At 40.2% G+C, this 13,737-nt stretch overlaps 1 protein-coding gene across 1 annotated transcript; it reads left to right on the forward strand.

Annotated features, from left to right (window-relative positions):
- Positions 1-9,210: 9,210 nt before the first annotated feature.
- On the forward strand, positions 9,211-11,464 carry npy (neuropeptide Y). The gene is made up of 4 exons (XM_008296762.1): positions 9,211-9,252; positions 9,557-9,744; positions 10,932-11,021; positions 11,173-11,464. The coding sequence occupies exons 2-4, from the start codon at positions 9,557-9,559 to the stop codon at positions 11,192-11,194; spliced, it is 300 nt and encodes a 99-aa protein (XP_008294984.1). The 5' UTR covers positions 9,211-9,252; the 3' UTR covers positions 11,195-11,464.
- Positions 11,465-13,737: the final 2,273 nt, after the last annotated feature.

Below are 13,737 nucleotides of genomic sequence, written 5' to 3' on the forward strand. Positions count from 1 at the left end.
GGGGGGGGACCTATATAGGCAACAACTAAACCTTATACAAAGAAACCCAAGTCCTCCCCATGATGTCAGAGCTCTTGGTCTGGTCTGTGAGAGGGCCTTCAGAATAAAGCCATGCTCCGCCCCCATCTTCTGTCAGTCTCCAACCAGGAAGTGCCATGCAGCAGCAGCCAGGTAACTCAAAGAAAACACAAGTGAATTAATAGACAAATGACAAAGAATGTAAACTAAATGTGTGTAACAAGTTTTTAACAGATCAAACTATGTGTGTGTGTGTAATTTAAGTGGCTCAAAGTAACTGACCATGTGGTAAAGGTCTTTGTCAGTGTGTGAACTCTTCAACCTTCTGTGTGGCTGTGGACACGACCATCACATGTGGTACTGAAGGTTTACGTTTATTTAATCTGTATCATAAATAAAAAAACATTTTCTTTTCAATACGTAAATAAATAGATATAAATTGTCAGAAAGTTGCACATTTTTTATAACCAGTGTCTGTTCAGCATAAAGCCTGTTTGTTAAATATAAGGCAGCAGCGGCTTAGCTTAGCTTAACTTAGCTTAATACTGGGACCAGGGAAAACAGCTAGCACAATTCTCCAAAAGCAGCAACACCAACCAGCACCACTGGAAGTGTTTCAACTCTCAAGGCAAATTGAACTTTTTATTTTAAGCTTGTGGTACATGTTTGTGCTAATTTGACCCCTGTTGTGTTTATGTGCCTAAAACAGCCAGTGTAACAACTGTAGGAAAGTTCGCTGAAACTTAGCTAGCTAGAGTGTTTAAGTTCAGCTAAGCCTCTGAATGAACTCTGACTAACTTCGCATCACAGTCAAAAAAGCTGCTTCATTGAACAAACAATTATAATTCAAAAACAATTAGTGAGCTTCAGTGACACTGGATTCTGTTATCTTTGATCAGAGACTGAGCTAAGCTAACCAGCTTCTGGCTAAAGCTTTATATTTAATTGTCAGGTATAAGATATGTATTAACCTTCACATTTTATTTTTATTTTTCGCAAGAAAGGAAACAAGCATATTTTCCAGAACTATTAGTTTAAAACACTTTTGACTTTGTTCTGTGGTTTTTGTCAGGCCAAAGATACTACACTAAATCTAGATTAGGATTAATCTCCTTCTTGTCTCAAGATTAAGCCTAATTTTCCAACATCTTAATCACAGTACAACAGTCATCACGTCACCGTCACTTACAACTTAAAGCTCATTTTTAGGTAATTTCAATGTTGCACTTATAAAACTGCTCAGTTTTCCACTCCTGCTTCAGTTTGAAAGTGTGATGTGTTCCTTGTGAGGAACATCTATGTTCACAGCAATTAATACATTACGAACCCTTCTGCCAGCTACCTGAATAGTACTATTAAATCTGGAATTGCCTTTAATTTGCAGAAGACATTGTAAATGGCTGATTGACAGTGAATGCAAATGCGTTGAATGCAGCACACTCTGGAGAACCTGTGCTTTCAAATGCTTTCTAACGCATTAACGCATTAAGACCTAAGGCACCTTCGGTCAAATCATACATTTTCCCTCCATTATCAGGCTTCTCATCCATAAATCTATCATGGCTGTGCAAGTGGAAATCACACTTACTCTTCAGAGTCTTTAGTTTGCCAAATGGCTGGAAAAGTGCTGTCAAATGTGTATTCAGCATATTCACATTTTGAACACTGCAACGTACTTCATTTGTGCTGCATGTCTTGTGTTTAAATGCAATCATTTCTCACAACCATTAAAGCCTTTAAAAGGAATTAAGTTGTTTTTATTTTTAACATATTTTTAAGGCATTTATTTGTAGTTATTTTATATGTAAGAAAATCCATTCCATTGCAAGAAATGTCACAAAATTAAAACATAAAAATGACACAGATGACATGAATTTAATGTGACCACAGACACAGTGACACTTCCAGACTGCTGTGGTCTTACACAGATCACAGCAGTTATTAAAGTAAAGTTTAGTGCCCTTTGATGTGGTTACAGCTTTCATCAGGTTTCCTAATATCAAGGCTCAGAACTCTGACCTGCACACCTGAGCCGACCCAACCTGCCGCAGCGCAGCAGCGCGACCTCATGTTCGTCTGTCTATCAAAAGTCCTCATATGATGTTTCTCTTGATGTGACATTTGTGACGCCTTCACCCCAGAAGCGGGGGGAAAAGACATTTACGAGCACACACATGGAGACAGACGCGCACACTCACACAGATCAGAACCGACAGCAAGGAACATGGAGACGGGAGGTACAGACAGGTAAATTAAAATGCTGAGACTAGATATTGTGACTCTCGAAGCAGTGGGCGTTTAATTAAAGCGGCAGAAGAACAAACGAGAAAACGACAAAAGGGAAATTCATTTCTTGTTATTTCCTCATTGAGGAGTTGTCAGTATTGTACTTACTGTGAACTGAAAGTGGAGAAAAGCTCGTGTTCTTTGAGATGCTGCAATTGCATGCAAAGGCTGTCAATTAACGTCAAAAGAGAGAACAAATTGGGGACATGCTTCTTTGAAGTGTTGATAGCTAACAGCTTGGTGGAGTGGATAGTGAGCAGGATGATGCTTCTTAGACCAGATCTGCAAAGACAAGAACTGAATGAATTCAAATATAAGGTGATTTTTAAAATTTAACACAAATGAAACACTTTAATGCAATTTGATAATCTCAGATCAGTAATCCCACAAACTTCCGATATGAACCTCACATGAAGAGCCCTATACTTAACTCACCTTCAGTTTGCAGCTGCAGCCCACGTAGTCAGAGCCGGGGGGCCTATCCACGTAATAGTAGTGCTTGCTTACCGCTAGTAACAGATTGTCACCGTGGCACAGTAGAATACTTACAAGCAGCAATTTAGATGTCAGAGTTGTACGTAAAGATGGTGTTATAGCCAAAAGAGGCACAAAGCTGCATGGGATTTGGCCTTTTTTTTTTTCATTCGTCCTCCCAGTCCGTTTGCATGCGACCGCCTGATAGAGAAAATCCACGCAGCCTTCTTGTCAGTATTTCCCATTTGTAAATTTGAAAAGTGTGATTCACAGCAGCAGAAAATTACAGGCCTTTTCATGTTAACAAATCTTGGGAAAGAACTTATTGTGCGAACCGGGAGGCTGACGAGAAGAGAAGAAAACAAATTTGCATTTAAACAGCTCGCTCTGTAAAAGGACTCGTTCTCCAAAGAGATGATTTCTGATAACACCAAACATTCAAGACATGATTTAATTCAACATGTACCTAAAGGTGCTGCAGCTACAGCATCAATCTGCATGTATTACTGGTAAATTAATTGGGAGTATTTTCATTTGTCTAATTAGCGCTCACGACCGGGTCTGTATTGGAGATGATTGGTATATCTTTCTAGCAGCACTGATACTATTAGCGCTAATGTTAATCACAATGAATGACCACATTCTCCCTGAACCCTCTTTGCCCTGTCATGTCGCCATTATTCTCCCCGCAGAGCTGAAGAGCGACGCCCTCTTCCCTCTTTTGTGATACACAGAAATTCAGTTTATTTCATCCAAACTCTGACCTGGTTGTCAGAGCCGCTTTAATTATAGAGCGTGTTGTTAATATTTAATGAACAGAATAATGGCTGGGACTGATACAACCCCAGGCATTGACTAATCCACTGTATGTGTATTGATAAGAGAGAAGAAAGCTGCAAACAGGCCAATATTTTACATGGAAAACTTTTCGTAACTGCATCCTTTTATTTTGACTTGTTGTTTTCATTTTTTTTTTTTTATTTCACTTTAGATTTAAACAGTAAGGCTGGGGGTGCTATGCATTGGTCAAACTGGTAATAGTCTGTAGCACCTTATGCACATTCAAGTCCACTGACAATGTAACTCTTTCTAAACAGGTCAGATCTTTCTTTCAGATTACTAAATAGTTTCACAAACAGCTAAGTAAACAACACTCAACTGTGAAACACTTATACTATTAGACTATTTTCACCTGTGGACTAATACACATTTTATCTAAAAAAGAGGATTTACAGCTGCAGGACTACACATGTGGAATTGGCTCAAGATAAACTACATTGCCTGTGTTCCTGATTACAAAGGAACATGTCACATAGGGCAAGATTGTGTCTTACTGATGTGTTTTTATTAATTTTTTTGACAGTGATGGAACACAGATATTTGCTTGCAGTAGGAAAAGTACTGAGTAAAAAACTGGTTATCGTTTACACCTATTAAAGGCTAACAGTGTGAAGTGTTTCCCAAAGTAATGTGTGTGATTTACTTATTTCAGGCTGTGTGTGTCACCTTTCCGTCAAGATTTCAGTCAAGCAGTGAAAGCAACACTGACATGAAGAGGTGTGATTCCATGTTCATCACATGTTTCGTTTCATCCAAGTTTAACTATTTGCTGTAAAGGTTATTTTCTCCTTGCTGGCAAGAATTATTTCTGTTTAAAAAAGCTCAAATGAATTCCTTAGGATGCAGGTTTGTCTGTGTGTGGCCCATAATCCACTGCGTGACAGGCATATTTAAGTTGGGATTCATCCACTGCCTCAAGGGAGCTCTAATGGTATGAAATCTTGAGCCTGCACAGACTATCACAGGAAACTGAAGAACATTTTTGAGCTGATGGTTTATTAGAAGAGAGGGTAGAATATAATCATTAAGAAATGCATATGGTAGCATTTAGGTGACAGCTGATGCACCAAAAACAATACATTCCCTAACTTTTATACCTGAAACAGTTTATGTTATAGTCACCAGGCACGGTGGATCCATGAACACGTTGTAATCCTGTCATGAACATACACACAAGTATGTTTTCTGGACGATATTCACTATTACTTCACTATACTTATTTTTTTCTTAGCAATGCTGGCAAAGTCGCTCTTGTCAATTTTGGTCAGTCAGTCTATCACTTTAATCCATCAATCAACTATCTATATACCGCTTAATCCTCACTAGGGGCTGGAGTCTATCTTATCTGACTTAGGGTGAAGGCAGGGGACACCCTGGACAGGTCACCAGTCTATCACAGGGCTACACTTAGAGACAGACAACCAAGCACACTCACATTCACATCTACGGACAATTTAGAATCACCAATTAACCTCAACATGTTTCTGGTCTGTGTGGGAGGAAGCCGGAGAACCTGGAGAGAACCCACGCTGCACGGGGAGAACATGCAAATGCCATGCCACCTTGCAGCCCTCACTTTAATCCAGACAGAAATATCTCAACAATAAATAGATGGAAGACTGGGAAGACTTTACTGATCCTCTAACTTTCCCTTTAAGGGTCACCAGCAGGTTAGAGTCTCCATATAAACAGTTGAAATCAAACATTTACATACACTGTGTAAAAAGAACCTTTTTTCTCACTGTCTGACATTAAATCCGACTTTTTTAGGGAATTTTTTATTACTTTCTCCAAAGTCATGGGTTTACATACACTTCCTTAGTATTTGGTAGCATTGCCTTTAAACTGTATGACTTGGGTCAAACATTTTGGGTTTCCTTCCACAAGCTTCTCACAATAGTTTGATGAATTCTGGCTCATTCCTCCTGACAGAACTGGTGGAACTGAATCAGGTTTGTTGGCCGTCTTGCTCCACACACCTTCAGCTCTGCACACAAATTTTCAACAGGATTGAGATCAGGGCTTTGTGATGGCCGCTCCAAAACATTAACTTTGTTGTCCTAAAGCCACTTTGTAACTAATTTGACAGTATGCTTAGAGTCAGTGTCCATTTGAAGACCCATTTAACTTCCTGGCTGATGTTTTGAGATGTTGCTGTAATATTTCCACATCATGTTCTTTCCTCATGATGCCATCTACTGTATTTTGTGAAGTGTCCCACTCCCTCCTGCAGCAAAACGCCCCCCACAACATGATGCTGCCACCCCCGTGCTTCACAGTTGGGATGGTGGGTCTTCGTCCCTGTGTGCATTTGCAAACTGTAATCTGGCTTTCTTTATGTTTCTTTTAGAGTAATGCCTTCTTCCTCTCTGAGTAGCCTTTCAGCCCATGTCGGTACAGGACTCGTTTCACTTTTGCTTTTGTTCTGGGGTTGATACACACATTTCGCACCAAAACGCTTCATCTCTGGGACACAGAACCAGTCTCCTTCCTGAGCGGTATGATGGCTGGACATTCCCATGGTGTTTATACTTGTGTCTAATTGTTTGAAAAGATGAACGTGGAACCTTCAGGCATCTGGAAATGGTACCCAAGGATGAGCCAGACTTGTGAAGGTCCACAATTCTCTTCCTGATATCTTGGCTGATTTCTTTAGATTTTCCCATGTAGTCACAAAATACTTTTATATGTTATATTTACTTACTTACTTACTCTGCATACTTACTTTTCTTTGTTCCTTTGTTTTGACCCACCATGCAGGCCTGGTGTTTGGGAGAGGGCCAGCCTAGCACTTCCTAAGTTCCTTTTTGGATAAACACATCTTTTGTATTAAAAGCAATCAGTCAGTATTGACCATATATGTTTAGTTTTCAGGGAGACATGTAGAAATACCTACACGTTTGGAGTGTGTACAAAGATGATGTTGGCACACATCAAAGTTATAGAATAGTCACCATGCTGTATGATGGTAGGGCTGAAGTGAGCAAGGTGAGAACTGAACACCCTATATAAGGAGGAGAGATTTAGCTTCCTCAGGTGAGTGAGGTGAGGCTGTGCTGCCAAAGTGTGATAGTGTTTTGAATGGTTGTGAGTTAATTTTAAAATCATTTTTCCTTGTAAATGATTTTTGTATTGTTTTGTCATTTTAAGTCTCACATGAATGGAGAAGCACTGTAGAATAAAATCTTCACACATCCATGTGATGAGTTCAAGGGGCTGTGCAATAATGTGGAAATGTGGAAATACGTATTCTGCACATACTTCTCCACAAGTATAAATAATCACAAGAACATTAATGAAATGACTACTCCATGGTGATGATTCAGGTGTAAATGTCCTTCTTCACACACTTCTTCTGTCTAAAGAAGTTCGTCACCATTAGTTCATATTTTAATAATTATTTTTGGGAGCATCTATACTTGTGTGTGAACTACATTTTTTCCAGATGATTTTCTTTTAGCACAACCATTACACTGACCGTCATTGGTTGGATTACAGTAAATACTTTTGTTTTTAATTCCTCGGTTTTTAATGGAGTACCATCCGCAGGTTTTAATTTATATTTGTCCAGTGTATCTGCAAAATGGCAGACATTCTCACCAGCCTCTGTTGTACTTTAGTGCTAATTAGCAACGCTTAGTTGGATAAGCTGAGATGCTGAGCGAAGTGTAGCCCGACCGCTTAACCCCATTATGTTAGCATTAGTTACCTAAAGCTAATCGGTCGAGTTAGGAAGTCATTTCAGGCAGCTGCCCAAACTAGCTTTAGCTTTGTGCAGCTGCCCAAAAGTACAACTTCACAAAGAGGACTGACGACTACATGTGTGCAACTTCTGTTCCAGCTTGTCTGCTTCAAGCACTGATGAACTGTACATTTAGAAGATGCACATTTGCTCAAATCTCTACCTAATGATCACACAGACTCTTCTGTTATGCAAACACTATCTGACCTTTCAGCTTTGTCCATGTGCTTTACCTGCTTCTTTCAAATGTCAGACACCTCCATAGGTGAAAGCTGTTTGCTTCAAAACGGTGTTCTACCTTCTAAAGTGAGTCTCTGAGTGTGCATGTACCCTCTGAAGAGGACTAGAAGTTCTAATTCCTGTCTGCGATCATGATGATTCGGTCATGACTCTGTGCTCCACATTCCCTCACCCGTGTCTCACTCCTCATCCCCTCCTTAGCATCCTGTGTCATACAAAAAAGCTCTTAACACATCCTCTGCGCAACTTAAAGAGCAGCACTGCTGAAGAATACTGATTTTGACAGATTATATGGCTGCGAGCTGGTATACAAAAGGATTATGAATGGGAAGTAAATGAAGCACTTGGTGAAACAGATTCATTTGAAGTGCTATTTGGGTTTTCTTATTAAGTAGGTTTCTTGGAGATTGGGGCTCTTCTTTGGCTGACGTGTCTCGATATTCACATTTAGGCCTTTTGTTCCCGTTGAGAGTCACAGTTTCTCTTTTCCATCTGTTGGAATGAGCTGCAAAATGAAATTAGTGGACTGATTCAGTCACACAGCGTTCGTGTGCATGTGAGTCGGGTTGAGATCTTTTTATTCCAGATCACCCGAGGCGTCATCATGGGAGCTTCATTTAGTGAGGAGGGCGTCTATAGGAGATTCATTTGAAGTTCGCCCACAGGGTTACATTACTACCATTCTTTTGTGACTTCAGATGGGATTATTGATCTCATTATGCAGAAGAATCACTACTTGATTGTGAAATAATTTATCACCATCTTCCTCCGTAGAGGAGCTGCCATAAACACCAAAACATCACACTCAGAGCATGTGTAGAAATCTGTTTGACTGCATGCGCTTGAATGCAACAGTGTGTGTGTACTTGTACAGCTATCTTTATGAGAACCATTTTGGGTTTTTAGACCACCGGAGTGAGGACATTTAGGAAAAGTGAGGACATTTTGGTCATTCTTGCCTTTTCACACCTCCTTTGAAAGACTGCTTGAGGTTTAAAACTTGACTTTGGTGTTAAGGTTAGATTAAGGTTTAGTTTAGGGTTCGATTAGGGCCCTTATTGAAGATGGTTATGGGGTTAGGTTTGTGTCAGCAGTATGTGTGTGTAATATAATGGCATGTAATGTTTGTTTTATTACCAGCAAACTAAGTTCATCCAATTTCTAAAGGCATTATGGCGAATCACATTCTCAGCGGAGCCCTTGTTGTGAACTTATCATACTTTCTATCATGTAATCACTGCAATAACAACGTTATGTTCCTGCTCTGACATAAGTTGCCTCGTTTTGATTTGCATCCCAAAGTGTAAATGCAACAGCTGGATTAAAAACAATCCCTAATCCCTCTTATTCTCATGGGGAAACAAGGCTCATTAACTCACCCCTATTTTTAGTTTGCATTGTACTTTTACGTCCTTTAAATGATTGGAAACAGCTTTTTTGAAAACATAAACGCACCCTAATGACAGCATCAGCAGTGACGTTCACATGAAGAAAGGCAAAGACCTGGGCTCAACAGTGCGCAGCTCTGACGCGTTTTTCTGCGGCGTGTCTGGCGCGCACAGATATAAACCCCAGCGCGCACCAAGCGCCCAGAAGAGCAGAAGAGACGCCACAGGACAGCGCGCAAATCTCGCTCTAACCCTCTGGGAAATGTAAGTACTTTGATATTTGATTTACAAAAAAGTCTTGAAATTACTGAAATGATTTAAAGTCTCTCCACATTACTCGCAAACGCAAAAGTCATGATATTTGGAACTTTCAACAATGTTTCCATGCTTTTTCTTTTCTTTCTTTGGTCTTTGTCTGTGATAAATTGCTTAAAAGCGGAATAGCTCTAGAGTTTTATAGCAGTATTTGACAATAACTCATGCAAAAAAAAAATTCTATTTTACGCACAGTGGAACAAGTGTCCAGTGTGCGCCACATGGGCTAACACTTTCTACTTTGCTCCGCCAGATGCATCCTAACTTGGTGAGCTGGCTGGGGACTCTGGGGTTCCTGCTGTGGGCGCTACTCTGCCTGGGCGCCTTGACGGAGGGATACCCGGTGAAACCGGAGAACCCAGGGGAGGACGCCCCGGCGGAGGAGCTGGCCAAGTACTACTCAGCCCTGAGACACTACATCAACCTCATCACAAGACAGAGGTGGGCGGGTTAATGAAAACCTCTCTGCAAGAACAGAATTAATGATTTCTCGCTCTAATTTTGTAGGGTCTTGACCTTTGTGAAGTGCTCTGAGATTATTTATGAGTGGAACACAAAAGAATGAGTCTTCACTTTGAAAAAAAAAAAAACTCTTTAGCACACCAATTAATTTCAGGTTTAATTTAATTTCAAAGACTGCTTTGAGGGTGTTTTTTCTCATCAATTGTCTGAATTGATAACATTAAGTTTTTCATCGGCCACAACATTCTGTTCTATTCTTACAATTTCTCCACATTTATGACTTGTGCACATAATGAGATGACTGCTATCAGCTGAAAAAAATGCTTGTGAGTTCAGCGGAGCTATTTTCCCATAATCCCTTAATAATAAAGCGCCAGTCTATAATTAGGATTTCACTATTTTATTATTTGGCAGGTCATTTTCTCTTAAAGCTGAAATCTCATATGTTCCACCAACAAGTAGTGTATGTTACACAAAAAAAAAAAAAGTTCTGTTTCTCTGTTATCTTCCAACTAGTCAACATGCTCTTTAAAGGAACATTCCTTCAGCACCTGACAGTCTATGTCTGAGTATTTGTACTCTATAGTGTTCCACTGGGGTTTTGCTTGTTGCAGCTGTCAGTGTGAACCTGGCAGCTCCAGCTCTGTCAGCAGCTTCTCCCATACCTTACTCGCTCTCACTTGTTACACAGCAGAGAGCACCCGTTGCCCATTTACCACCTGTAAAAAAAAAAAAAAAAAGCCCTGAAGAGAAATGACTGTCACGACCAGCATGCCGTGTCAAATCACCCACAGTTTTCCAGCTTTCTTCTGAATGTCAGGGGTTTGGAAGCCTCTGCAGGCGTTGTGCCACCCAGAGGGACATGCACGCTGGCACGGCTTATCATCTGAGGGACAGAAAGGGAAATACGACCACCCGTGATGCAACTCCTGTCTGTGCCTGCTGGGTTCCGGTCTGACTCTGTTCAATTTTCACCGAGCTCATAATTGGACATATGACACAAGGACATGCAGGGAAATAAGTTATTTCCATGTGTGCAATTCAGCCAAAAGCTCCTTTTTTCATGCAGTTTCAGGCTTTTTTTTTTTCTCGACGAAGTTGGTGTTAAAACCTTTTGAATTGCTCATCACCATCATCCCTCCATATTGTCTGCTTGTGTGCCTCAGGTATGGGAAAAGGTCCGCTCCTGAGATTCTGGACACACTGGTCTCTGAGCTGCTGTTGAAAGAAAGCACAGACACACTTCCACAGTCGAGGTATGTGTTACTGTGATTTATTGTCTTTTCTGTAGTCTCTTGCATTCTCATTGCTTTTGTCACCAAAAGCGCCGGCCTTCACAGAACAACCTCCGTCGCTCTGTCGTGATTTCTCCCATTTGCTGATGTGTGTGTGCGCCTCTCTCTCCAGATACGACCCGTCACTGTGGTGATGCTTTCATCAGTGTTGGCTCTCACTCACTGCCGCCCCGCCGCTGATATTCTGACCTCTGCGCCTCTGTCACTTCTTCATACCCTCCTATACCAAATGAATAACCCTGCCTCTGCCCCTTCTAGCCTCTATGAGCGGCCACGTACATCCAGCCCCTCGTCCTTATCTGCTACAGTCAACACTGCTTATAGTAGGCCATACAATTGTAAATAGTTTATTCAGAGTCATCATCTGTGAAACATAAAGGTAAAGTGGAGGAGGGGCATGTTGATTGTATTGTATATTTGTGCTATTAAAGAATCACTGTTTGAACAAATGCATTTTTGGCATCTATTTGATGGGCCAAACGTAAATAGTTTTTATTATTATTATTGTGTAGGTGGCAGCCGGTGTGTTTACTTATTAAAGCTTGGCAAACCAAGTCCTCTCAAAATGCAAATGTCACAATGGGCCTCCATTGATCAGATTCATAGGGGAAAACAAGCCTTTGTATTATATGGAGATCATTGATCGTGAGGACTTGCATAATGTGAAAAGGCTTTTTTTGTAACAACCAGTCTTCAAACAATGTTGGCGTGCTGTCTTCATGGTGAGTTCAAGTTGGCCACACCTTGCCTGCCAATGAAAGCTAAGATTTCAGAAGAAGCTCCATGACACTGGTTAATGGAGCAAACGCCTAAAAAGTACACTTTAAATGCCACGGTTCAGTAAAAGCCTACTGTTTGGTGAAAAACATTAATCGATTTGAATCTGTCAATTGCGTAGCTAATGGCGCTCTCTTGTGGCCACACGGATAAGCACCTATTTTGAAACTAAATGAAGGGAGAAATGGCATTTCCAGGAGCATTATTGCAATTACACGAGTGGTTAGTTACCGCAGCCTGACATCCTATAACCCGCAGAGCACAAATCAAGCAAGAGGCACTGCAGACACACAGCCTGCAATAGAGATTGGATACACCAAAGGATGAAAAAAAAAGTCTATTCAGACAAGGACCTGACTGCTTCATGTGGTGGTTCAATAAAAGTCAAACTAGTTTCCACCCACTATCACAGTAACACCTGGTCACCGCTGTCACTGAACCACATAATTGAAGACTGGAAATATTCACCGCTTCATCACATTCTTGTCTCATTTTCTCCTGCTTAAAGGCTTTATGGCTGTTCTTTGGGATCCGAAAAAAAAAATTAGCTGAAAAACAAAAACACTGACACTGGTTCAAAACTTTGGAGGCTGCACAAAACCCAACTGTTTATCCTAAAATGATCTTTATACACAATGCAGCTTCACTATATCTGGAAATGTGAATTTTAATGGGTTATTAATTAGCCTGATGAACTTAGCATGGCAATTGTGCTGGCTGTCACAAAGGCTGTGATATTAAACGGTCTTGTGTTCGTACATTGAAGGGATATAATTTAGGTATCTATTGAGATGTGCTACTCAAGACTGAATATGAAAGTAACCTTGTGCTCTCTTTTGGTAGTTTTAGAAAGCAGGCATAGTAGTGTACACTGTAAAACAGGAGTTTTGTCAGATCTACTTATTTTTTTCTAGTTGAAGTAAATATACAAATTTTGCCAATTCCTGGTCAACTGAACATAACATGTCTGTTATTTTCAGACCTTTTTAGAACTTGAGTTTGAGGAATGTATTGACTTAAAGTGATGAGCTGAATGAATGACAAGCTGTAAGTTCATTCAACCTCATTAAATTGGGTTTATGAAAAGCAAAACTAGCATATAAGTGGACTTCTCAGGATGTACGGATAGCCTGGAGGTGGAAACACAAAGAACTGGTGCTAAGTCAGGCACCGGCTCCAAACCAGCACTGGAACCAGTTTGGTGTAAAAGGGGTCTGAGAGGAATAAAACTCCACAAAGACTCTTTATTTTTTTTGTAGCCAGACAAACTAGACATGGTAGAAACTTGCCGTGTGTCTTTCAAACGTGTTAAATTAAGTTATGGCTGTTTATTCTCATAATCAAAGTCTAACTATGATAAAGGCTAGGAGTTAACCCTATTCAGGACCTTTGGGGTCTTTTGGACGCCAAGCCATTTGGTTTAGGTGACAGGTATTGTCACCTATTGTTTTTTTAAATATAGAAAGAGGGACATTTGTCGTGCATTTGGAGCCAAAAATATGTCAACTTATCAGAAAACTTACTTAACATAGTAAAAAAGTCTTTAATGAATACCAACAAATATTTCACACATGTTCTTTCTTGGGGTCCTGAAAGACCTTCTGGCAACATGAAAGTCCTGAATGGGGTTATTTCAAGTCTACACCTGTAGACTCAAAATGTCACCAGTCAAATATGTCCTCAATAGCTGAGGCTGCTGGTTTTCAATGTTAAATTTGGATTAAACTCTTAATTTAGGAAATCTGTCTAGAACTATTGTCCATGAGACTAGTTGATTCAACTTAATATCTTAAGTTTATTGAGCTTGTTTTGTGTAGCTAAGTTAAAAATGACTTTGTACATATGAAATGGAAGTGTCGTTAACATACATTGTCAAGGTAGCAGATCAATTTATAAACTA

The sequence above is a fragment of the Stegastes partitus genome, unplaced genomic scaffold (genome assembly GCF_000690725.1).
Source record: "Stegastes partitus isolate 25-593 unplaced genomic scaffold, Stegastes_partitus-1.0.2 Scaffold1150, whole genome shotgun sequence".
NCBI classification, from domain to species: domain Eukaryota; kingdom Metazoa; phylum Chordata; class Actinopteri; family Pomacentridae; genus Stegastes; species Stegastes partitus.

What these genes read in the sequence shown, in the direction of transcription:
- npy (XM_008296762.1), top strand. Translation starts at nt 9,557, where the DNA reads ATGCATCCTAACTTGGTGAGCTGGCTGGGGACTCTGGGGTTCCTGCTG. An exon ending in AACCTCATCACAAGACAGAG is followed by an intron (nt 9,745 to 10,931) that starts GTGGGCGGGTTA and finishes TGTGTGCCTCAG; the next exon opens with GTATGGGAAAAGGTCCGCTC. An exon ending in GACACACTTCCACAGTCGAG is followed by an intron (nt 11,022 to 11,172) that starts GTATGTGTTACT and finishes CTCTCTCTCCAG; the next exon opens with ATACGACCCGTCACTGTGGT.